At 33.4% G+C, this 26,333-nt stretch overlaps 2 protein-coding genes and 1 long non-coding RNA gene across 5 annotated transcripts; 2 read left to right on the plus strand and 1 right to left on the minus strand.

Moving 5' to 3' along the window:
* Nucleotides 1–1,409: 1,409 nt before the first annotated feature.
* On the minus strand, nt 1,410–5,382 carry LOC107912563 (uncharacterized). The gene is made up of 6 exons (XR_001688208.2): nt 4,886–5,382; nt 4,605–4,706; nt 4,234–4,406; nt 3,463–3,603; nt 1,846–1,926; nt 1,410–1,757 (listed from the first exon to the last, which is right to left on the minus strand). It is a non-coding gene; the product is annotated as an uncharacterized lncRNA (long non-coding RNA).
* Nucleotides 5,383–9,279: 3,897 nt separating this feature from the next.
* Nucleotides 9,280–10,011, plus strand: LOC121223151 (uncharacterized). Its single transcript, XM_041104230.1, has one exon. It carries the CDS (start codon nt 9,280–9,282, stop codon nt 10,009–10,011), a length of 732 nt encoding a protein of 243 aa, XP_040960164.1.
* A 10,881-nt stretch (nt 10,012–20,892) lies between these two features.
* On the plus strand, nt 20,893–23,509 carry LOC121223781 (uncharacterized). 3 transcript variants are annotated; one of them, XM_041106204.1, is made up of 6 exons: nt 20,893–21,725; nt 21,815–21,893; nt 21,981–22,611; nt 22,712–22,771; nt 22,865–22,981; nt 23,079–23,509. In XM_041106204.1, the coding sequence occupies exons 1-6, from the start codon at nt 21,064–21,066 to the stop codon at nt 23,306–23,308; spliced, it is 1,779 nt and encodes a 592-aa protein (XP_040962138.1). In that variant the 5' UTR covers nt 20,893–21,063; the 3' UTR covers nt 23,309–23,509. The 3 variants fall into 3 exon arrangements, with proteins under 3 accessions (XP_040962138.1, XP_040962140.1, XP_040962139.1); XM_041106206.1 differs by having other exon boundaries at nt 22,865–22,954; XM_041106205.1 differs by having other exon boundaries at nt 22,721–22,771.
* Nucleotides 23,510–26,333: the final 2,824 nt, after the last annotated feature.

A 26,333-nucleotide genomic window follows, 5' to 3' on the forward strand; every position in this document is an offset into this window, starting at 1 on the left:
AAACTATGCTAATAAATGCTAAATATATTATACTAATAAATACTAAATTTTCTAGAAAGAAAATATATTTTTGTTTAACTTAACTTGAAAGCAATTTCTTAAAATTTGGGTCACACAACTCTAACATATTCCAGCATTCCGCCACTTCCCTATCCTGTCAAACCAAGGCTTTTACCGTAAGTAATGCCACAGGTTCTATTATTCTCATTCTTTTTTCTTTTAGTAGAAAAATAAGAGTTTCCCTTCGTATCTTTTATTTGTAATTTAGAACCCCTGGATTTTCAATTGCCACGCTAAGTACAACAGCACCAACGACTCGTCGTCTATCATCGCCTCCACGAGGAACTCCATGGTTTACGACTGTTTGCACTACATGCAAGAAAGAGATGGAATGCCCTAGGACTTATATAGACGCTTATATTTTTTGCCCTTGCTGCAAATTCCACTTTTTGGCTTCAGAGAAGGGCGACTCTACAAATCTTAGCACTGGCCGGTTAAGAAAATTTCTCTAATTCCTCTTTTATATATACACCAAATGAACCAATTAAAAAGGGAACCCGATTTGTTTCCTCTCTAAATACATCTCCATACCAAAGCCCTTCTCGATACCTTTTAGACAATCCTCCGGACTTCCCCTCTGCTGGTTTGTGCCAATATCTTCTCTTCTTTTGTTAATTAATGTGACATAAAAGTTGGTCTTCAAGTCTAACCCTATGGCACCAATGCTTATTCTCACAGATGATCAAAGTTCACACACTACACCAAAACAGGCTTTTAGCGGCGCTTTTCTAGCTTTTTAGCGGCGCTTTGAGAAGCGTCACAAAAAACGCCACTAATGATAGCGTCGCTAACTTTAGCGGCGCTTTTACAACAAGCGTCGCTAAAGACCAAGACCTTTAGCGGCGCTTTTCCAACAAACGCGCTAAAGACCACGACCTTTAGCGGCGCATTTTCCACAAATGCCGCTAAAGACCATGACCTATAGCGGCACTTTTTCCACAAACGCCGCTAAAAAAGCATTACCTTTAGCGACGCTTTTAGCACAACGCCGCTAAAGAATAAACCCTTACCGACGCTTCTCATAAAAACGCCGCTAAAAACATAACCTTTAAAAAAATATATTTTAATCAAATAATATTTATTTTTATGATAAATATTTTATTTTATTTTTTAAATTTGAATTTTAAATATACTTTTAAGGATAAATATTATTTAAATTAAATTTTCCATAAAAATTTTAACTTTAAAATTAAATATAAAAATTAATGAATTTAGTTTTAGAATTGAAAATAATAAATTAATAACACAATTAAAATCCAAAAGTTAGAATGCAAGTTATCGTAAATATTAAAGTAAAAATAAAAAATTAGAATCAAAACTAAAATAAATAATACCTATGATTAGCAAGGTAATAAAAAATACAATGCATTTTCTTAATCAAGTAAATCTTGGTAATAAAAGATATAATACAATTTACATGACTCAATAATTTACAGTTTAATAAAAGATATAATCAAGCAAATATGAAATCCAAATCCAGAATAAACGCCTATTTACATCTCTAACTACCATGCATTACTTCTTTACATGACTCAACAATTTACAGTTTAACGGAATTGAATTTCTCACCCACTACACCACCTTTTTGTTTTTGGAACTGAATGTAACGCAAGGTGCTGGCAAGGAAAGCATCCGCCACACTATCAGGGTTTGTGGAATCACTTTGCATCTCAGTATTATTTAATTCTATCAGAGTCCTATGATCAATAAACATTCATGAAACCCCACACAAATTAGAAAGGCATAACAGACTTCAACAATAGCTGATTTGAGTAGTACAATTACCGCAATTTCTTCTTCATATAATACAAACGCTTGTGTGAAAAATTCATACGCAACATGCTCAATATCACAGCCCTTAGCTGCCTGATAGTCAAGAAACAGAACAAGGACAAAATACAGGTTAAAAAGTTAAACATAAAATTCAAGCCTCTCTTCATCAAAAAGGAATATAACCAAAGACAAAGCCTGCAATACTGTTCACTATGCATATATTGCTAATATCATAATGATAATATGCCATTCATTGAACTTAAAAGTCATAATGATAATATGCTATTAGAGTCTTTTGCATAATGTGATATAAGTTATTAGATTGTAGTATAAAAAGAAAATCAGTATTATAAAAATAAAACATCTGATAACGTTTTAATTCCACTTGTGGAATTAAAATTTATTACTCACAATATATCAGATGCTAATTTATATTAACATATCAAAATATATAATTATAAAACAAAAATATAAGCACAATATATATATATATGAGAATTAAGGATCGTTGAATTTTTTAAATTTAGAATTAAATTAATATAACATATAAATATTAGAGGATTAAATTTGTTATTAGACTAATAAAAAAACTCACCACAACTTTTCAATCACTCACCTACAACTAATAAGAGAATATATTAAATATTTAATTTCAAAAAATTAAATAATTAAATAAAAATGAATAATTAAGCGACTAAAATAGAATAAATTATATAATTAAGTCACTGTTCTTATATATTACCCTAATATAATAGTGAAGGGAGGCGTAATTATTTGGTTACGTGTCCCATGATTGTGTATATTTTAGAAAAAAAAAAAAAAGGTACTTGTACTTGAAACGCAAGATACTAGTGGCTTCTACTCCAGCTAATATACTAATTAATTAATACCTATTCTTATAATATTCCATTTCTTAAATCTGTTCAATGACTGCATTTCACGTCCCCAACTTGTTATTCCCTTTTAGATATCTTCACATGCCTCTCACCTTTCTTCTAACTCTTTCTTTATTTTTTTAAAATATTTATTCAAATATCAATCAAAAATATAATATGTACTTTTTAAAAGAATATATACTATAAGGATACTCATTCAATTATAAAATTTTTAGATGTTTTCAAATTTTGATTTTTTTTGTTATTCTATTATTAAATAGTTAAATTTGTATTTTTTATATATAAGAAAAAGAGGGAACTTATTAAGTAAAATATTCATTACAGTACCTAGGAATGATTATCCTTTAACAAGACACATGCACAAGTAACTTCACTAGTAAATCAAACCACATCATCATATTTGATTGTATAGTACACATTGGGGGAGCAAGGTGAAAATAGCAGTGGTATTCCCTAAATTCACTTAACAAAACCTTCTTAGAAAGTCATTCTCTATTGTGATGGTGAAAGACCTAAGAGCTAGACAGACAATTGCAAGAATGACAACAATAAGACAAACCAAAACCAAAAACAACTCAGCAGTGGGAGATTTATATTCCCTCAAAGGTCTTTTTCCTTGAAAATTTAGCTGTTATGTCAAAAAGAATTACACAATTCAATGGTTCCTTCACTAGTGTAACAGAATTAATGTAGATGCAAAACAAGAGCTTAACAGATTAGAAGATATGCTCACCTCAATAATACCTCTCTCTGGACCAGTTGGGAGAACACCATAGGGAAATAAATAGAGATTAAGTCCAACAGCTGTAAATATGTCTCTTAGAAGAGCTATCACTTGAAGAGCAAGAACATCTTGTCGACAATCATCTCCAACCTTGTATAAAAGTCAATTATAAAAGATGGCAGCATGGCTTTATGTAAGAAATCAAGATAATGCATTTTACCCAGCAAAACAAGAAAGCTAAACAAGTTCAATTATGCAACCTGGAACTGTATTAGGAATTTAAAATTGAATAACTAGAAATTTGTTACATAAATGCAACTGTAATCTCAAAAGGTGAGTTAGGGTGCTTTTATTCCAGCGGAAAGATCAATTTCTAAAATCCAAAACTCCCATAACATACTAAAAAGGAAACCCCCTTTCAGAGTTGGTTGGTGCTCATAGTATCCCTTGTCTTTTGTAGGAGAAAAAAAGGGAGATGGCCCCATAATTGGTGCATAAATGTGCCAACATGGGCAGCCAAGCACATAAAGGGGGTTTCGAATTTTCCCAAAATTATTGGTACAAGATAGAATTTTGTGCTTATGTGTAAGCAATTCAACCCATAATGTGTCCTGTCCAATTAACACACAAGTTTATTAGGAGCAGTTGGCAAATAAAGGTCATCTCCCTGCACTTGAATTTTCTCCAACTCCTTAAACCAATAGCATGCCACTCAACCAATTTAATTGCCAGAAAGAAATCAGACATGACATAAGTGTAATCATTAATAAAGGGAAATACCTCCTGATGCCAGCCCGACGTTCCTCCTTTGGAAGAGGAAATAGGACACCAGAAATGGATGTAGCTTTGTCAAAGAAATCAAATTCTCTTCGAAATACATCAATGGCCTTGGGCGTGAAACCATCAATAATATGTTGTCGAACAATTGGTAACAGTTCTAGAAATGAACTATTCTGAAATGAGAGAATGTATACAAGTCACTGATCAGAGAATGGAAGACTACAGCTGTATGCTTTACAGCTTCAAAAGTTCAACAAATTAATGGCGTCAGAACAATCATGTTATGTTTAGCATTCAACATAAAATCCCATCAGAAAAAATATTTTTTTAAAGCAAAGACAGAAAAAGAAACTGGAATAGAGATCCTTCACCTTCTTCAACCTTTTTTTTTATCTCTTTATTTCAGCGAACAGCCTTACTCCCCTCTTCGTTTCCTTTATCTTTCAACTCCTCTTCCTCCGATTTCTTCTCATCTAGGGTTTCCGTCGCCACAGAAATCACCAGTAAAATTAAAGGAGTAGCTATGGTGAGTGAATTTAGTGCAGTGAAATGAAAAGGAAAAAAAATGATGGGTTTATTTCCAAAATTTTTTCTTTCACTGAAAATAGTCTCAAAAAAAAATACTGAAAGCAATAGAAATAAAAAAGAACACCTCTTGAACAGGAGGAAGTGCGGCTCTTCTTAGTTTTTCTCTTGACATCTTCCCTTGATATCCTCTTTCACTTCTTGTTCTTCAATGGAAAGAAAGTACTGATTTTTCTTCTTATTCAGAAAGATCTGATTGCTTTTTCCTTCTATTGATTTCTTATTCAATGGGAAGTTTCAGTCTCTCTTTCACCTCCTCTTCCTCTGGTTTCTTGTCATCTAGGTTTCCGTCTCCATAGAAATCACCAGTAAAATTAAAAGGAAACTGTATGTTTCCCTTGAAAGCCTAAAATTAAAAGAAACCCTAACAGATTGAGAGAAAATGAGCAGCTATGGTGAGTGAATTCGGTGCAGTGAAATGAAAAGGAAAAAGAAATGTAATTGGTGTAGGTGTATTTACTTGGTGTTGCTGAAAATGGGAAATTTGGTGGCAAATTTTGAGATTAAAAGGGAAAAAGAATCAAGTAGAAACTTTTATTTGGGAGATAGAAAAGAGGGAGCAATGAGCGGGATTTAGATTACCTTTTGCGGCGTTTTTTATAAAAACGCCATAAAAAATATTTTATTTTGAGCAAAACGACGCTGTTTTATTAAGTAAAATTATTTTTTGCGGCGTTTTTTGCTAATTTTTGCAGCGTTTTTTCAAAAAATACCGCAAAAAATTATTTTTTTAAACAAAATGACACCGTTTTGCTCTGTTAAAAAAAATTTATTTTGTCTACTAAAAATTATTAGTTAAGTAATTTTATAAAACATTTTTTATTACTATTTTTTATAAATTGATTTTTTATAAAATAAAAATAACCAAGTACTCTCAAAATAAATATTTTCATTTTAATAAGAAAACAAATAATAAAATGACTGTAATTAATTATTAAGTTAGAATTATCCAATATAAGCAATTAATCTCTCACATATCAAATTTCTATTAAAGATTGAGTTTTAATCATGATTTTAAATTATTCTTTTCCGATCTAATCTCCATTTTATTAGAGATATTTTTTCTAACTAAAATATAATTACTATTATTTTGCTAGATGTTCGATGTGGAATTATTTTAGTACTTATATTTCATTTTTATTTGTTATAATTTGGTCCTATCCAAAATAGATAGTTACCTATCCACATCAATATGTTACTTTTTTTTATTTATCAATTTTTTTAAAATTTAATATTTAAATATATCAAATGGTTTAGATTAAATATTTTTTAAATATAAATGCATTAATTATTAATTGTATAAAATTTCATTATTTAACAAATCTCAAGTAAACCTTAAATCCTAAACCATTTAATATATATAAAGTTTATCGATTATCTCTTAAATAATTTAAAATATCATCATAATTTTAATATATCAAAATTAATATTATCTCTTTCACAATTATATAATAAATTATTTAATATATGAATTAAAAAATACTAATTAATCTAAACCCTAAACCCTATCCCCTAAACCATGAATCATAAAATATAACCCTAAAACCCTAAACCCCTAACCCCTAAAATTTAAATCTCAACCCTTAAACAATAAACCATAAACCATAATACTATCTCTTTTACGATTATATAAATTAAAAAACAATTAGTCATGTACCAAGAACACTATAATCATTATTTTAATATATTAAATTATTTAATATATAAATTATTTATAAATAATTTAAACTATAATCATAATTTTAATATATCAATTTAATATTATCTCTTTTACAGTTATATAATAAATTATTTAATATATAAATTAAAAATCTAATTAATTTAAATCCTAAACCCTTAACTCTTAACCCTCAACCCCTTACCCCTAATCCCTAAACCTTAAACCTCAACCCTTAATCTATAATCTTAAACCATAAACCATAACCCCTAAATCCTAAACCTTAAACCATAAACGGTAAACCATAACCCCTAAACCCATAATCCATAAACCTTAAACTCTATACCATATACCCTAAACCAAAAACCTTAAACTATAGAGATAATTAATTCAATATTTTAAAATTAATATTCTCTTTTACGATTATATAAGAAAATTTTTAATACGTAAATTAAAAACACTCAGTAATATTGTACAAATTTTAAAATTATTTTAAATAATAATATTTTAATATTTCCATTTTTAACAAATATTTTTCTATGTTTTTTATTTCAAATTATTTCTACGTGTCATTGTTTCAAATTTATCTATTTTTAACAAATATTCAATTAAAAATAAATTAAATTTTAATTAATAAAAATAAACAAATTAAATAGTAATTAGACATATAAAATGTTTTTGCGGCGCTTTTACAAAAACGCCGCTAAAGCCTGAGCATTAGCGGCGCTTTTCCAAAAACGCCGCTAAATCCCCTGAGCATTAGCGGCGCTTTTCTAAAAACGCCGCTAAAGCGCTGATCATTAGCGGCGCTTCTCCAAAAACGCCGCTAAAGCCCCTGAGCATTAGCGGCGCTTTTCCAAAAACGCGACTAAAGCCCTTAGCATTAGCGGCGCTTCTCCAAAAACGCCGCTAAAGGCCTGAAAGGTCAAAAAACGATGTCGTTGGGTTTAGGTTTTTTTGCGGCGTTTTCCTTAAAGCGCCGCTAATGCTCGATCTTTAGCGGCGTTTTATATAAAGCGCCGCTAATGCTCGATCTTTAGCTGCGTTTTATATAAAGCGCCGCTAATGCTCAATTTTTAGCGGCGTTTTTTATTCAAACGCCACTAAAAATGCCGCTAAAAGCCTGTTTTGGTGTAGTGACATCTGAGCACTGATTGGGATACAAGTGAATGGAAAGTTCATCCTGAGTTCCGCAGGCATGCATGGGAGCATCCCAAGCATTGGTAATTAAGTCTAAAAGCCTTTTTCTTTAATGTCTTATTAATTATTTGCCTTTTTTGCGCATATGGCATATACATATATAGAAGAGAGAGATTCGTGGTAAGCAATTCTTTAGGCGCTTATAGTTATTACTTATTATAACATTTATATAGCATATAATTTCACTACGTTGTGTCTTTTACTATGTTGATAACGTTGCCTTTGATAAACCATTTTGAAGATCCACAACAAGATCACCGAAGAGTTCAAAAGAGAGATCAACGGATGGCAATAAGAAAGGAGATTCATCAGCAAGTAGTTTCACCATCAGAGACCAAGGCAACCCTGATGAGGATCTTGATATTGACTTCGACTAGCAGAAGGCAGAGTTAGCAATTTTTTTATACATATAAAAGTCGGGATAAATAATAGGTTGAAGAGGTTGAGATTCGGATTACTAGCTCTGATTGCTTGAGGTTTACTTTTGCCAATCATAAATGATAAAAAGAACCCATATTCAGATTACAGTTGAACCAAATAATGCAAAATGATGACCGAGTGGAAGGAATTTTTTAAGAACTAACTTACATATAATATGTTTTAACGTGAAATAATTTGATTATACCAAAAGCGTTGGTTATCTAAACCTAAATAATTTGTACATGTTTTAACGTGAAATCCATACATGCTTTATAAAAGGAACTTTCTGTACTCACTAGCAGTCCTTCACAAAAGTTAGTTAATTTAGTTAAACTCACTAGCTTATATATTGTTAGCACATAATTAAATTAATCTTGCACAAAATAAATTATGAAAAGCTAGAAATGTGAAGAGACTTGAATATGAAGAGTGAAGAGACTTGAAGATAAAAAGTTACACACATGCATGAATAGTCACAACTCCTATAGCATTTAAGTTATGTAAATGAATAGTCACTTACAACTCCTATATAAAGAGTTGTATGTAATGAAGAATTTTTAAGAGTGAGTGAAATAAAAATTTATTAGAAAGGGTGTTTTCTTTCTTTCATAAAAAAATTATTTCTCTTTTCATTATATTCTTTATCATTTTCTTTGTTTTATTTCTCCAAATATTAATCAATTTTCTACAAATTGGTATCAGAGCCTTGTTCGATCGAAATGAACAATTCTATTCCTCTTTCCTCCGTTCCCCAATTAACCAAAGAAAATTATGGCAAATGGAGTATCCAAATGAAGGCTCTTCTTGGATCTCTAGAAGTTTGGGAGATTGTTGAAAAATGTTATAATGAAGTTGGGGTCGAAGAAGAGGAATGATTAACACAAGTTCAAAAAGAGAGTTTAAGAAAATCAAGGAAGAAAAATCAGCAAGCATTATTTTGGATATATCAAGGAGTTCAATCATATGAAGCGACTTGGGAAAAAATAGCTTGTGCCACCACGACAAAACAAGCATGGGAGATTTTACAGAATTCATTCAAATGAGATGAAAATGTGAAAAGAGTTCGGTTGCAAACTCTTCGAAGAGAGTTTGAAAGATTGCAAAAAACAGAATCGGAATCAGTTTCTGATTACTGTTCACGGGTTTTGTCCATAGTCAACCAATTAAAAAGAAATGGTGAAACTATGGATGATATTCGTGGTGTTGAGAAAATCCTCCGTTCTTTAGATTCCAGATTTGACTACATTGTGGTAGCCATTGAAGAATCAAAGGACTTGAGTACTATGACTATTGATGAACTCACAGGTTCGTTGCAAGCCCATGAAGAAATATTAAACAAGAAGAAGAAGGAAGTAGATCTAGATCAAGCACTCCAGTCAAAGTTGTCTCTAAATGAAAAGAAGGGGGATTTTAAAAATCAAAGAGGGAGAGATCGTGGCCGTGAAAGAGGAAGAAATTTTAGAGGAAGAGGCTCAAATGCTCGTGAAAGAGGTGAAGATGCAAGCACGGAGAATGGATGGAAAGAAACCAACCAAAGTCAGAATTTTAGAGGATCACAAAGAGGACATAGACGTGGAAATCAAAGAGGAAGAGGTCGTGGCTATTTTGAATGTTATCATTGTCGAAAACCTGGTTATTTGGCAAGTGAATGCTGGTATAAGAAAGAAGAGAAAAATGAAGGTAATATAGTACAAAATAATCAAGAGCAAAAGCAAGAAACTTTGTTGCTCGTGTCTCATGGTGGAGAGATTGATGATGTCTGGTACATAGACAGTGGTGCTAGCAATCATATGACAGGTAACAAAAATTTATTTTCGAAGTTCTTTGAATCTGATTGTGGAGAAGTAAAAGTAGCAGATGGCAAAGCTTACAAAGTTAGCGGTGTTAGTGAGTTGGAGTTCAAAACAAAGCAATGAAGGGTAGAGAAAATGTCTGAAGTTTATTTTGTTCCTAGTCTTAAAAATAATCTGCTTAGCGTTGGGCATCTCTTGAAGAAGGGGTATGATATTCATTTCCGTGACATGGCATGCTATTTGTCAAGGAAAAATCAGGTTGTTGCTAGAGTTGGAGTGACATCAAATAATCTTTTCTCTCACACCCTTCAAAATCAGAATATGTCTTGCTTTATTAGTGCTCATAAAGGAGTTTCAAAGTTATGGCATGATAGATATAGACATTTGAACTATGGAAATTTGGAGATGCTTTCAAGAAAGATGATGGTCAGAGGTTTACCAAAAATCGATCGGCTTGATGATGTTTGTGAAGCATGTCAGCTTGGAAAGCAACACAAAATTGCTTTTCCTTCTCAATCCTCGTGGAAAGCAAGAAGACTGTTGTAACTTATTCACTCGGATCTTTGTGGTCCAATGATAGTTTCATCTTTGGGAGGTAATCGTTACTTTATCTCTTTCATTGATTATTACTCAAGAAAGTTATGGGTGTATTGTGTTAAAGAAAAATCATAGGCTTTTCAGAGATTCAAAGATTTCAAGGCAGAAGTGGAGAATTTTACTAGGCTGAAAATTAACACCTTGCGGACAGATCGTGGAGGTGAATATTTTTCAAAAGAATTTGAGAAATATTGCAGAGATAGTGGCATCCGGCATGAAATGATAGTCTGCCATACACCTCAGCAAAATGGTGTGTGTGAAAGAAAGAATAGAACAATTATGGAAATGGCTAGATGTCTTCTTAAGAAGAAGAGGTTATCAAGAAGATTTTGGGCTGAAACTGTTTCTTGTGCAGTTTATCTTATCAACAGATCACCAACAAGAAGCTTGGAGAATTGCACACCACATGAGGCGTGGTATGGTACAAAGCCTATTGTTCGTCATCTTAGAGTATTTGGGAGTGTTGCTTACTTTCATATTCCAGATGCAATGAGAAGCAAGTTGGATGACAAGTCAGAGAAATGCATTTTCATTGACTATAGTGAAAGAAGTAAGACATACAAGTTGTACAATCCAGAAACAAAGAAGATTGTGATAAGCCGAGATGTTCGGTTTGATGAAAATTCCATGTTTGAAGATATGGAAGTTGAAAAGGAAAATTTACCAATTTTTCCTTTTGAACTTAAAGAAGAAGAAGAGGCAGTAATTGAGACTGCTGAAGATGATGCTCAAGCAGGAAATCCTCCTGCTTCCCCAAGTTCTTCATCAAATTCTTCTTCATCCAGCCCGATTTGAAAAATGAGAAGCATCCAAGAGTTATATGATGTAACTGATGAAGTTGTGCAAAATGATGTTGTATTCTTTGCCTTCTTTGCAGGAGAAGATCCAATTTTTTTTGATGATGCATATCAAGAAGAAATATGGAGGAAAGCCATGAAAAAAGAGATTTGCTCAATTGAAAACAATGATACATGGGAGCTTACAGATTTGCCGCCGTACAAGAATTCAATTGGAGTCAAATGAGTGTACAAGACAAAGATGAATCCGAATGGCTCTATCAACAAGTACAAGGCAAGACTGGTTGCAAAAGGATACAAGCAAAAGGAAGGAGAATATTTTACAGAGGTATTTGCTCCAGTTTCAAGACTTGAGACAGTTCGGTTACTTATTTCTCTTGCTGCCCAAAACAATTGGAAAATGTTCCAAATGGACGTAAAATCTGCGTTTTTAAATGGTGTTCTCAAAGAAGAAGTCTATGTTGATCAACCACCAGGGTTTGTCAAAAAAAGAGAAGAAGAAAAAGTTTACAAGTTGAAAAAAGCTTTGTACGGGTTGAAGCAATCACCCGAGCTTGGTACAGCCGCATCAATTCTTATTTTCAGAAGTGTGGATTCCAGAAATGTCCATATGAGCATTCTCTCTACATCAAAGGCAATTCTTAAGAAAGATTCATGGTTGTAAGTCTCTGCGTTGATGATCTTATTTTCACAGGAAATGATGTGAAAATGTTGAAAGAATTTCAACATTCAATGATGGCAGAATTTGAGATGACAGATTTGGGAGAACTTCATCATTTTCTTGGCATTGAAGTTCATCAATCTGAGAAAGGAATTTTTATTTCACAAGAGAGCTACGCAAAGGAAGTTCTAAAAAAGTTCAAGATTGAAAATGCTAATCCAGTTTCTACTCCATGCATCACAGGTCTGAAGTTATCTAAAGAGGGGGAAGGAAAGCTTGTCAATTCCACCATATTCATAAGTTTGGTTGGGAAGTTAGTGTATTTAACTTCGACAAGGCCTGACATCGTGTATGCTGTTAGCTTGGTGAGTAAATTCATGGAGAAACCTACTCCAAGCACTAGGAGGCTGCCAAGAGAATATTGAGTTATATGAAGGGAACCATTGATTATGGAATTTTCTATAAAGCTAATATATTAGTTGATCTCATTGGTTATACGGATAGTGATTTAGCAGGAAGCATTGATGATAGCAGAAGCACTTCTGGTTATGTTTTTCACCTTACTAGTGGTGCAATTTCATGGAGCTCAAAGAAACAATTAGTTGTGGCACTTTCGACTACAGAAGCTGAATATATCGCTGCATCTTATGCAAGATGTCAATTGATTTGGTTACGTGGAATTTTGGAGAGTCTTAAGCAGAAGGAGAGCAAGTCAACGATTTTGTTTTGTGACAATAGTTCTACTATTTCGGTCACAAAAGATCCAGTTCTTCATAGAAGGACAAAACACATTCGCATTCGGTATCACTTCTTGAGGGAACTAGTGAATAATGGTGATATTCAAGTTGAATATTGCAAGACGGAAGATCAGATGGCTGATATCTTCACAAAGTCGCTAAGTGGACAAGTCTTCAAGAAAAATGGTGAAAGGTTGGGAGTTCGAAGCAAGTTTAATTTAAGGGAGGCATTGTTGGCACATAATTAAATTAATCTTGCACAAAATAAATTATGAAAAGCTAGAAGAGTGAAGAGACTTGAAGATAAAAAGTTACACACATGCATGAATAGTCACAACTCCTATAGCATTTAAGTTAAGTAAATGAATAGTCACAACTCCTGATGTAGATGAATAGTCACTTACAACTCCTATATAAAGAGTTGTATGTAATGAAGAATTTTTAAGAGTGAGTGAAATAAAAATTTATTAGAAAGGGTGTTTTCTTTCTTCCATAAAAAAAATTATTTCTCTTTTCATTATATTCTTTATCATATTCTTTGTTTTATTTCTCCAAATATTAATCAATTTTCTACATATATAACTCTTTTTTTTTCCGTCATGATAAGATTCTACTAAAATCTAAAAGGATAGAATTAACTAAGATGTCAATAGAGACACATCTCCCCTAATTATAGAACACTGGTTTCTTTTTTGAAAGTTTGAAATATATTTTTCAAATCTAAAAAATCAACTCCAATTATTAACACCATTAATTTATTTTAAATTCATTAGAGTGACATTTTAATTTTTTTTTAAATACTCACATGGTAACTTGATGTGTCTCACGTGACTAACTAAAAATATGATTAAGGCAAGTGCACGTATCGATAAATAATATAGTTGTGGTGAGTAGAGATATCGTATCCACAAGGATTAAAATTATTAGTAATTGCCATTTTCTTATTATTTAGCCGACAAAATAGAGTGATGTGTTTAAAACTAAATTTACTAAACTAATTTAACTAAGAACTCAACAGAGAATGAATAAGGAAAATAATCGAAAGATAACCAATGAGAGAGACAACATCTAAGAAAGAATCCACCTAGACTTCATCTATTATTATGAATATGAATTAAATGATTTATTCACTTAGTATTTTGATCCGTAGAAATCCCTAAATTATGCTAATATCTCTTTCGAGAGTAAGAGCAACTGACTTTAAGTTGATTAATTGAAATCTCTTTCTAATTAAAACCCCTATCGTCGTATTAACTCGATCTATGGATTCCTTTATTAGATTTGACTCTAATTCAGTAGATTTATGTTGTCTTATTTCTAGGATTGCATGCAACACCACTCAATTATGATAGATCTACTCTTAAACAGGACTTTTCCTCCACTGAATTAAGCACATTAAACATGAATTAATATCCCAGAAATATTAAAACAAGAAATAAGCACACATAATTGAGAACAAGAATCAAGTATTTATCACATAAAACAAAAATAAAATAATAGAATTCATCATAGGTTTCATCCTCCCTAGGTATTTAGGGAATTAGTTCATAATTCTGTATAAAAAAAATTTCAAAGTTAGAAAAACTACAAGAAATAAAAAAAACTTATAAAAACTTCAAAAGAAATTAAAAGGAGGTCTTCGATCTTGATTGAAATCTACTTCAGAGTTGGCTCCAATGGTGTTCTTCAAGTTGTTTCTTCGATATTCTTTTATGGCCCCCTATCTCTTCTTCTATTTAGCATTTATAGACTTTAGAATGCCCAGAAAGCCTAAAAATTGTGTTTTTACGCGTGTTTGAGAAGCAGGTTGCAAAATCTACACGGGTTAACACATGGGCGTATGTCTAGCCTGTGTGCTCCTGAAATCTACTTTTTTTTCTCTAATTTTCGCTTCTTTTTCACTTCTTTCTCTCCCAAATGCTCTCCTAAGTAAAGAAACATGAATTTAATTAAGGAATATTAGTATCTAATTCACCAATTTGCATAATTAATCATCCAAAAATGCATTAAGAATGAGTTTAAATATGCTACTTTTGTCATTTATCATAACCATGTTACAAAAAAAAACATTGTAATGGTCATAAATTTAATAGATATTTTAATGGTGTTGACAACTCTTAAAAATTACATAATCATTTTAATCAAAATAAAACATGTGGGCTAATTAATGACATTGTAAAAGTTGAGGTACTAAATTATGTCAAGAAGTTTAAGTGTAAAGATTAAATCTTAAATTTGAGCATAGTTTAGGGACCAAAATTGAAACTTGACCATTGTTAAATAATCTATAGAAAAAAGACGGTGTCATTCCACTTTGCCATGCTTACAATATTTTTTTTGCCAAGACGTTTATCAATAGTTGAAAAAAATCACCTTTAACCTTTCACATATAAATAACTTTTTTTTTCATGGACATTTGTTAGCGTATAAATGATATGATAGTACAATAAGATAACTATCATATATAAGTATGTTAAATATTTGGACTAATTAATGCCATTTGTAAAAGTAAAGAACCAGATTATGTAAAATTAAAATATAAGGATTAAGTATCAAAAGTGAGCATAGTAGAGAAATCAAAACTTCAATTTTACCATTATTTTATAATGACTAAAAAAAGGAAAAAGTAATGTATTAGTTAGTCCAAATAATTAGCACGGTTAATAATTTTTGTAGCTGATGTGGATTTTTTAAAAAGACTTATTCCAAATCATCATGCCAGTTTAGCATTTATTCTCATAAGCACTTTTGAGATAAAAACATTGCTACACAAGATTTTTTTGAGTTTTTTAAAAGTGCTTTTGGGACAAAAAATACTTTGAAAAATCACTTTTTTGGCCAAAAGCATAAGCACAAAATTTTAGCTTTTGCTCAAAAGTTCTTTTAGCACTTTTGAAAATCATTGCTAAACTAACCCTTAGTCACAAAGTCATTTCACTATAGTATTGTGACTGAACTCTCCCTAACTACATATCATTACTAAAGCAACTACTCAGTGCTCGTCCAATGACATTGTCATAAGTGTGTTACCCTCATAGGATATCTTTGATCTATTTGGGATAATATTCGTTCTCCCAATATGATTTTATTTTATCTCATGGTAACCATTACATATTCCTTCATAAAAAGTCAACTACTATCAAATAGTAATTAAGTCATTCATCACAAAGCGATATCTGGGGCACATATTTCCATTTTATTCATTTTTGTATTTTGGTAAAATACACCATCTTGATTAATTTATTCTCATTTTGTATTCTAGCAAATTTGCTATCTTGATTAATTCATTCATTCCGAGCTTTACTCTCAACAAAACTTCATCTTGTCCATTTTGATAATCTTTTTCAAGTATTTTTCATTGAAGTAACGATTAATGGACTGATAATATTCAAGCAGAAGGAGTTCTGTATTTTACTCTGAAAGTTTCTAAATAGTACGAGGACCTGAAACAGAGCTATTGTTTAGAACTAACCAACTTAAGGGTTGAAAGCATTTGAGGAAGAATAGTCTAAATTGCGACTATATCTTTGATTTTTTAGTTGAAGATACCAGTTGAACAAGAAGGCATTAGTGATAAAACCTTGATGAACAACGAGGAATGACAACCCAAACATTAAAAAGGGGTCATTCTCGAAAAATGACATTCTGCATTCATGCAAATATCATATATACACATCTAGTTAGGAGCATTTGATTCATTCTAATCATGACATCCTAAACACTAGGTATAAATAGGTCCATAAAATGGATTTTACAGGTCATGTTCCCCACAGAGCAGATCAATGAAGTTACCCATACCCCTGAAGTTACAGTGGGATGGATTGAAATCATGACGGCGAATCTTATCTTCCCAAGGTAGTAGGGAAGCAGATTTAAGCCACCAGCCTTATCTCCCTGAGCAGCAGTGGAGTAGGTTGAAAATAGTAGATCTTGCATTCCTGTACTGGCAGCGAAGTAGATCGAAGACACCAGTCTTATCGCCTTGATGTTGCAATGGAATAGATTAAAGCTAAAGATAGCGAATCTTGTGTCCCTGGCGTTGCAGCAGAGCAGATTAAAGCTAAGGGCAGTGAATCTTATCTCTCTGGCGTTAAAACTTGGATTAGCTGAAGTGGAGTGGATTAAATCTATGGGCAGCGAATCCTATCTCTTTGGCATTACAGTGGAATAAATTGAAGTTATAACGGCGAATCTTACCTCCCTAGCAGTGTAGTGGAACAGATTGAAGCTACGACGTTGAATCTTGTTTCCCCGACATTACAGGTAAATAGATTGAAGTTACAACGGCAAATCTTACCTCCTTGGCGGTGTAGTGGAATAGATTGAAGCTATGATGGCGAATCTTGTTTTCCTGATATTGCAGTTAAATAGATTGAAGCTACAACGGCGAGTCTTACCTCCCTGGCGGTGTAGTGGAACAAATTGAAGCTACGATGGCGAATCTTGTTTCCCCGACATTGTAGTTAAATAGATTGAAGCTACAATGGCAAACCTTACCTCCCTGGTGGTGTAGTGGAACAGATTGAAGCTACGACGACGAATCTTGTTTCCATGACATTGCAGTTAAATAGATTGAAGCTACAACGGCGAATCTTACTTCTCTGGTGGTGTCGTGGAACAGATTGAAGCTACGACAATGAATCTTGCTTCTCTGGCGGTGTAGTGGAACATATTGAAGCTACAACGGCGAATCTTGTTTCCCCAACATTGCAGTTAAATATATTGAAGCTAGACGGCAAATCTTACCTCCCTGGCGATGTAGTGGAACAGACTGAAGCTACGACGGTGAATCTTGTTTCCCTGGTGGTGTAGTGGAATAGATTGAAGCTACGACGGCGAATCTTGTTTCCCCGACATTGCAGTTAAATATATTGAAGCTATAACGGCGAATCTTACTTACCTGGCGGTGTAATGGAACAGATTGAAGCTACGACAGTGAATCTTGTTTTCCCGACATTGCAGTTAAAATATTGAAGCTATAACGGCAAATCTTACTTACCTGGCGGTGTAGTGGAACAGATTGATGCTACGACGGTGAATCTTGTTTCCCCGAAATTGTAGTTAAATAAATTGAAACTACAATGACGAATCTTATCTCCCTGAAATTGCAGTGGAGCAGATTGAAGCTACGACGGCGAATCTTGTTTCCCCGACATTACAGTTAAATAGATTGAAGCTACAATGGCGATTCTTATCTCCCTAAAATTGCAGTGGAGCAGATTGAAGCCACTAATCTTATCCCCCTAAAGTTGCAGTGGGGCAGATTGAAGATACAAGTCTTATCTCCCTAAAGTTGCAGTGGAGCAAACTGAAGATAGCAAATCTTATTTCCTTGAAGTTGCAGTGGAACAGATTGAAGCTAAATAACAGATCTTATCTCTCTGGAGTTGTAGTAGAACGCATCATATCAAACCTTATCTCCTTGAAGTTGTAGTGGAACAGGTTGAAGCTACTAATCCTATCTCCCTGAAGTTGCAGTGGAGTAGATTAAAACGATGAATCCTATACCTCTGAAGTTGCAGTAGGCCAGATTAAATCTACCATGACAAGTCTTATCTCCTTAAAGTTGCAGTGGAGTAGACTAAAACCATAAATATCGTCCCCCTGAAGTTGCGGAAGCTTAGATTGAAGCTACATGTCGTATCTCTCTCAACTGCAGTGGAGTGGATCGAAGCAACAAGACGCAGTGGACTGGAATGAAACTACCTGAAGAAGGAAAGCACCAAAACAAGTCAAGATCCGGTGAGACCGGGCAAAATTGGTCTTTTTTGAAGTCTTTTCTCCATTCTCGTTACACAACAATGAGCAAAGAGGGGCAGCTGTAAGACCCAAATTTTGCCCGGGCCCAACACACTCAAATCAGACAAATAAAGTCCATTACAACAAAATTAACCCAAAATACCCAAAACCCAAAAACTTAAAAAAAATTTCAGCAAAAAAAGAAAAACAAAGAATAGCAGTAGACAAAGAAGAAAAAACAAAAAGAAACAGACAAAAGAAAATAATGGCGAATAGCCTAGGTTCGGCTATAAGAGCCGAAAATGAAACTTTTTGTTTTTTCCAAATTTCTGAAATAAAAAAAAAGATACAAAAGTTTGAACTTTGATTCGAAGGTGATTTTATTTTTCTCTATGTTTTAGATCTAGTTTATTATTATTATTTTATTTCATCTACGAAAATAAAAAGAAAAAGGAAGGAAAACTTACCTGAAACGCCCATCGGCCGCGTCGCCAGAGATCTCACTGTCGTTGAAATTGGCCTTGAAAGGTGGGTTTAGGGGTCCTTTTCTCTCGACCTTCGGGCCAAGAAAGTTTGGCCTTCGAAGGGATTTAAAGCGGAGGCTTAAAAATCGCCCTTTGCGCATTGCCGGCCACCGGCCACGGCGGCGCTGCGACGGTGGCCATGGCTGAAATCCTATGGCCGGATGTGGGGGGAAGAGTTTTTGAAAGAGTGCTGCAGTTTTTTTTCTTTGGAAATGGAAGAGAATGATTTTTTTTACAAAAATTTGGATTATATAAGTGCAAGAAATGGCGCCGTTTTGCGCCAGTGCACATCGTCGTTGAAACGATGTCGTTTTACACCCTTAAACCCGCGCACGACCCGACCCGATCTAGGAGGATCTGCGCGTTTTCATGAAATGGGTTATTTACAACCCTGGTCCTTCCGCTTTGTTACTTGTCTTGAATTCAGTCCTTTTATCTTTTCTTTAGCATTGTTAATTTGACACCGTAGATTTTGTACCTATTTCGATTTGGTCCCGCGCGAAATGACGCGCTTTAAGGGTCAGGGATTAATTTCCCAATTGGCCCCTTCATCTTTGCGCCTGTTCCATTCGACTCCAAATTATTTTTCTTTTATATTTCAAATCTAACCCACTGATTTTATTTAAACTCCAATTCGGTCCTTAATCAATTTAAATTCAAATTTCATTCTTTTTTTTTAAAATAGTTATTAATTTTATTTATTTATTTATTTATTTTATATTCGTTTAATTATTTGTTTTAAATTGCCAATTAAACTTATATGTCTTTCATTTTATTTATTATTCATTTGCCTTATGTTTATTGGTTGATGCGTATTATTCGTGCCTTTATTTTTACTATCTATTTATTTGTTAATTTCAAATGCTTCCAAAATTTAGATCTATTAGTATTATGTGCATTGTCGTTGTTAAGTTCGTAATGTTATATTTGTCATTGTATTACAATTATTCATGCACATTGATACTAGAACTTTTAAATATTAAAACATTTGTATTTTACGATGCATGTTAGGCCTTTGTTTCAAATGTATGTTGTATTATTATTAATAGCCATGTACAATTCCTTTTGCGTGTTAACGATTTTGTTGGAAGCATAATGAATTAAACGTGTACCCGTTCAGTATTTTATTCATCTTTGCTCAAAAAGAAGAATTTCCCAAAATAAGGAAAATATTTTGCACTTTAAAAAAAAAAACAAGAAACCATACCCTAACTTACGGGGTTTCGGTCTTTCTTGTTAAAACTAAATAGTAAAATATTTTTTTAAAAATTTCAAAAAAAAATGGAAGAAATTTCTATAAGGCAATATTTTTACATTTTGGTGATTCGAGAAATCGTACCTTAACTTACAGGGTTTTGGTTCTCTCGCTAAACCTAAATAGCGAAATATGTTTTTTAAAACTTAAAAAATACAAAAGAAATTTTGTTATAAGGTAACATTTTGTGTTTCGGTAACTTGAGAAACCGTACCCTAACTTACAGGGTTTCGATTTTTTTCATTAAACCTAAATAGCGAAATGTTCTCCTAAATATCAAAATATGAATTTTCAATAAATTTTTTAAGACGAGTTTACTCTCTTGAGTTCCAAATATTGCGTCCTAACTTACGGGACATGATATTTTGGTAGCTTAGAGACAGTCAGGTCTTTAACCTTCTTTTTAAATTACTCAAATGATTCCAAAGCATACATTAAATAAAAATGGATGTACTTTAAATTGCTTTTCAAATTTTTAATTTTCGACACTAAGACATTAATTAATCAACTAGGTACTAATTTTGGGCGTTACGAGGGTGCTAACACTTTCTCGTGCATAACCGACTCGCAGACCCGTAAACTGCTATAAGGTAAGATTTAATGGGAATTGAGACCAGTGATAAACATATAAATAAGTCTTAACAAAATCAAGAGTAAAAAGCCTAATTGGACTCTCTTCAAGTCGTCCATTTGTTCTCAAGAAACTCGTGTATAAGCCTGTTTCCTAGCTTGTCAGCAGTTCTTCATCTGGGTGGATTCCTTTTCTTGTTTCTAATATAAATAGGGAAGTTTTCTTTCTGCTTTGCTGGTCGCTTAGAAATCAAGAGGATTAAGAGACTCCTCACGTTTCTCCTTGCGATTCCCGATGTTCTTTGTTGGATCTTTTCCTTCTCTAGTTCTAAATCAACTAAGTTTCTTGAATAAGCAATCGTTTCTGGGTTCTTCTTATTTGCTTGGTTTATTGGACATAAGATTACAAGGACCAATGGCTCACAATGATCAAGGTGAAGATGATAAACGAATCAGAGTCCGAGGCCAAGGTCGAGGTCGAGGTCGCCCACGCAAAAGGAAGCAACCTGAAGCATCTCACTTTTCAACGTCTACTCTACCAACAGACTATAACAATACGTCCAATTCTTGGAGTAAGAATTATCGTTATGGAACAACCTTTCTTGGTGCCCCCTCTTTGGCAAACCAACTGTCATTTAAGACTGCTTGCACTATATGCAAGGAGGAGATGGACTCTCCTATGATTTGCATCAACACTGATTTTCTATGCCCTTCCTGCAATCACTGCTTTTTGGCTTCAATCAAATCTTCAGTTTCGCAAAATCCACAACCAAAGGTTCCGCCACCTCTCTCTTCAACTATCTTCCGAAGCCAATTTCTTGAAATAATGAATCATCCCTACAGCACAGATTTACCGGTGTACAGTTTATATGATCAATATAAACTTGCACTGAAAGATCCACGTTTCTTCCGTATCATGCTGGACCTTGTATCTATTATAAAAAACAAACCTCTCCCGTAAGCCTTTTTCTGTTTCTTATTTCACCCTATTGTTATTATTTTAATGTTCTTGATTTTCAGATTTTTTTTGTCTGTGCAAATCGCAGAGTTCCTATATTCCAGGGAAAGGAACTCAACTTGCATCCGATTTTCGTCCAAGTTACTTGTCGAGGTGGCATACGTAAGGTAAGATGAAACAATTTTAGAATTGCAAGCAGCTCTTGGTTCTTTCAGCTGTTTAAATGACTTTTATTGCAATGTGCAATATTGCAGGTTGTTCTGGAACGAAGAATGCAAGAATTGTGCGCTGCACTTGCTGCAAATTTAAGTGCTGGGGTCTTATATAAAATGTATATGAAATGGTTGTATGACTTGGAATCCTGGTTCTTTGATTCCCCTCATAGTGAGTATTTACAAACTTCTTCAACTTCATTTGCAAGAGGACATCTCATGCAAGGGTTACTAGGAGGACAACCATCATCACAACGAATACAAGCATCAGCTCCATATAGAAATCCAGCATCAGTGAATACCAATAGGCAGTCGACTAGCTTGCAGGCTGGTTTCGACTTCGGTTTGACATGCCATCTGAATAGTTCATCTTCCAGACCATGTCCAATGCCAGGGGTGATAGGAGGACAACCATCATCTTCAAATTTGGATTCAGCAGTAGCAAATAACAATCGGCTCTGGATTACTGAACCCTCCGCCTATGATTACGACTCTGATTTCGAGTACAATTTGGATTTTGATTTCGCTTCACCAGATCATCCTTTCAGTTCTCTTCCCAAACCACATCCGATACAAGGATTGATAGGAGGACAACCATCAGAACAAGGTCATACATCATTAGCAGATCTCAATTCAGCAATTGCCAATGATCAGATAACTTTCATTGATGATGGTCAGTTAAGAAATTTCTCTTCATCTTCTATATGGAACTGTCATATCAACTATTCAATATATTGTGAACCTATTTCAAAGGGGGCCTGAATCAAGTTTAGCACTACCAGGTACTACATCTCGAGACTTTGCAGACAATACTCAAGACTTTTCCCCTGCTGGTTTGAGCCAATAACTCGTAATTTCTTTAGTTAATGCAACATAAAAGTTGGTCTTCACGTCTAACACTATGGCGCCAATGCTTATTCTCACAGATGAGCAAAGTTCATATGTGAGCTCGGATTGGGTTCCAATTGAATGGGAAGTTCAGCCTGAGGTCCCAGTCCCAGATGTATATTCCACAGGTATCCATGGGAGCACCCCAGGCATTGGTATATCCAAACAATGGATAACCATAGAATGTCGGTTTTCACTTTGTTATGTCTTTCACCACGTTGACAAAAGTTGCTTTTTAACACCTTTTTGAAGATCCATCTCATAATGAGCGGAATATGGTGGGATCAACCGAAAGCAGGGATGGCAACTATGAGAAAGGAGCTTCATCAACAGGTACTGTCACCAGCATCAGCGCTGAACAGCAGCCAAGTAATGACAGAAAACCAGAAATTCCCAACAAGGAAACTCCTCCGACGTATGTTCCTACCCGACCTGGACAAGAAAAGACGGCAAACCAGAGTGTGAGATTACAACCTTCATAGATGAAGAAAGAGTAGCAGTCAAGAATAGAATAGGATAGAAAATAAATTTTTCAAGTCTAAAGCGAACCCCTTTTTTTTTTATACAAAAATCATGATGTGAGTGTCAAGACTCAATTTTTGACCCATGAATGTGATGTTGACACTAGCTCAAGGCTCAACAACAATGTTGTTAAGCAAATTAAATCAAGATTCGATCAAATATTGGTTTTGTTTGTCAAATATTTCCTTACAACATATTTTTCTTGTTGGTCAAATTTCATTAAACCTTGGTCTGAAAGTTCAACTGATTTGATGGGTTTATCTACCTTTGTTAAGGTTAAAAATAGTAATTCTATTGCATTTTTAAAGCATTTTATATATTTCCTCTTACAACAAAATTTTCTATCTTGACCTTTAACGATGAATTTTTACATAATAATATTAATTTTTTTATTTTTATAATTATATGAAATTTTTGACTTATCGTTAGAAATTCTTATGGATGACCATGCATATTCAAAAAAACTTACAGGTTATTTTTTACTTGAACATTCATGTGCCTAATATTTCCTTATGTAGTGTTGATGATTTGTTTTTTAAGGAGAGATACTTGATCCATTGTGATTTGGGATATCAAAATCATATCTTTGATCCTGGAGATAGTTTTGGCTCACAAGAAAGCTTAGGTAAGTATTTTATTCATTTTATTGTTATTTATTCTAATTCATTTTCTTTCTGTGCAGCTAAAGATTAAGGGACGAATCTTCTTGAGGAAGGGGGGAATGATGTGAGTCTCAAGGCACAATTTCAAACCCATGAATGTGATGGGTTCACACTACCTCAAGGCTCAACAACAATGTTAAAGGTTAAGCAAATCAAATCAAGATTTGATCAAAGACAAGATTTGAAGAAAAATCTTTTTGAGGAAAGGGAGAATGATACATGCACAGATGGGGTGAAATTTATTAGATTTCGATCATCAAAACTACCAATTTTCAGGCTTGGGAAATCAGCAGATTTGTAATGACTTTTTGAATAGGATCCTGGCATTTTTGGGTTGAGATGTCTCATGGCGTTTGAAGATCTATCTCTTAGCTTCGAAATGCATTTTGAATCACTTGATTTTGAGTTTGGGAGCTCAAGTTATGACCGTTTTAGTGAAGACTGCGCGAGTAGAATTTATGAACGAGATTATGACGGGAATTACGAGTTTTAGGCTTTTAATTCAAGTTTAAATCATATTTGGTTTGAGTTTTAGGCTTAATTTTATTATATATGAGCCCAATATTATATTTATCATCTCTTATTATTTTATTATTTTATTCCGAATTTTTTATAATTATTAAGTATTTTAAGTTATTTAGGAGTTTTATGTTAACAAGAAAGTTTAGTTTAAAACTACTTCTTATTTAGATTAAATTAAAGTTCTATTATACTTAAGAGTTTTATTTAGATTTATTTAGCTAGCTTATATATAGGTCTTTGCATTGTACACAATTAAGACAATTAATTATTATTCTATTTCTCTTTTGAGTTAATAAATTATCTCTGAGTTTTTCTTTTCAAGAATTTCTCTTGAGTTTCTTTTAAGAGAGTTTTAATTCAAGAATTTCTCTTGAGTTTCTTTTAGAAGAGTTTTAACAATCTTTTTAGATTGTAGGGATTATCTTCAAACTTTTTTTTACCAAAGTTTCTATCTTGGAGGGGAAATTAGAGCCGCTTGAAGGGGGTTGTGGATTCTTCGTGTTTCCAAGGCTTCTTAGGACTTCTACACGTCACGTTCTATCTTTCCATTTATCTTTTTTAATAGCTTCCTTAATCTTTGATTTATTATTTTATTTTAGTTATTTATTTTAATTTTTTATTTGATTTGGATTCAATTTCGTTTCAGGTTGTGTCAAAATCCAAGTTTTTTCCGAATGTCTAGAGCCCTAAGTCAAACCCACGACTTTGACCAACTTTACGATCCACTTTCGCGTTCATCCTTCTCATCCTTTATCAAAACAAGTTGCATTTGGATAAGGAAAAGAGTTGAAAGATGTTGAGATTGGAGATGGAAGTTTACTTTTGCCAATGATAAAAGAATCCAAATTCATATTACGAAGTTGAACCAAATATTCAAATCAAGAAAACCCTTTTTAACAGTATATGATAAAAGGAGATAATTCTCATCATTAGTTTAAATAAATATATCTGTAATTTGAAGAAGGAATCAAAATTTATGCTATTTGATTATACCAAATGAGGTGGTTGTGCTAACCCTGAATAATTTGCATATATTTAAACATGAAATACACGCATGGTTTCATAGGAAAAGAGACAGGGTGGCTTTCCGTACTACCACAAGTCTATAAGTTCGTTAATTTAGTTAAACTGTTTTCCAGCCTTGCCACATGCTATATAATTGAAAACTGAAGCCACAACAAGGACATACATACGTACATACATGCAAGCATGCATACATACATATATACATACATACATACATACATACATACATACATACATACATACATACAACAATTCAAGAAAAGTTACATTGTCACCAAGTTAAGTGTAAATCTCTCTTAGAAACTCGTCACTTTTACAAAAGATTACGAAGATCAATGGCTGGTAATGATGAAGGGAAATATGATAAAGGAACAAGAGTCCAAGGCCAATGCAAAAGGAAGCAACCTGATGCAGCCAACAATATTGCAACGTTGAATTCTCTGGCTAAGAAACGTCAACATCCAACATCCTTTCTTCCTCTCCCTTCTGTTACAAACCGACCTTCATTTAAGACTGCTTGCACCATATGCAAGTGTCACGAATTTAGAATTTTCACCTCGTGAATTGTACGACCTTAGGCAGTTTCGTCGCTCCAAAAATGCCTAAGTCAGCCTAATTCCCAACAATTGAGGATTCAATAGAATTCCTCTAAGGCACCAACACAAAGCGGAAGCAACTTAAAGATGAACAAAGAACAAAACAAGAACAAAGCCACAGAAAAGCTAAGAACACAAGAGAGAAAGTTTTGAGTGAATGCTCTCAATAATTATTATTA

The sequence above is a fragment of the Gossypium hirsutum genome, chromosome D11, assembly GCF_007990345.1.
Source record: "Gossypium hirsutum isolate 1008001.06 chromosome D11, Gossypium_hirsutum_v2.1, whole genome shotgun sequence".
NCBI lineage: Eukaryota > Viridiplantae > Streptophyta > Magnoliopsida > Malvales > Malvaceae > Gossypium > Gossypium hirsutum.

Coding starts and splice junctions, on each gene's coding strand:
- LOC121223781 (XM_041106204.1), top strand. CDS start 21,064: ATGTTCTTTGTTGGATCTTTTCCTTCTCTAGTTCTAAATCAACTAAGT. Junction 22,772..22,864: donor TCAAGACTTTTCCCCTGCTG/GTTTGAGCCAAT, acceptor TTATTCTCACAG/ATGAGCAAAGTTCATATGTG. Junction 22,982..23,078: donor TGGGAGCACCCCAGGCATTG/GTATATCCAAAC, acceptor ACCTTTTTGAAG/ATCCATCTCATAATGAGCGG.
- LOC121223151 (XM_041104230.1), top strand. CDS start 9,280: ATGGATGATATTCGTGGTGTTGAGAAAATCCTCCGTTCTTTAGATTCC.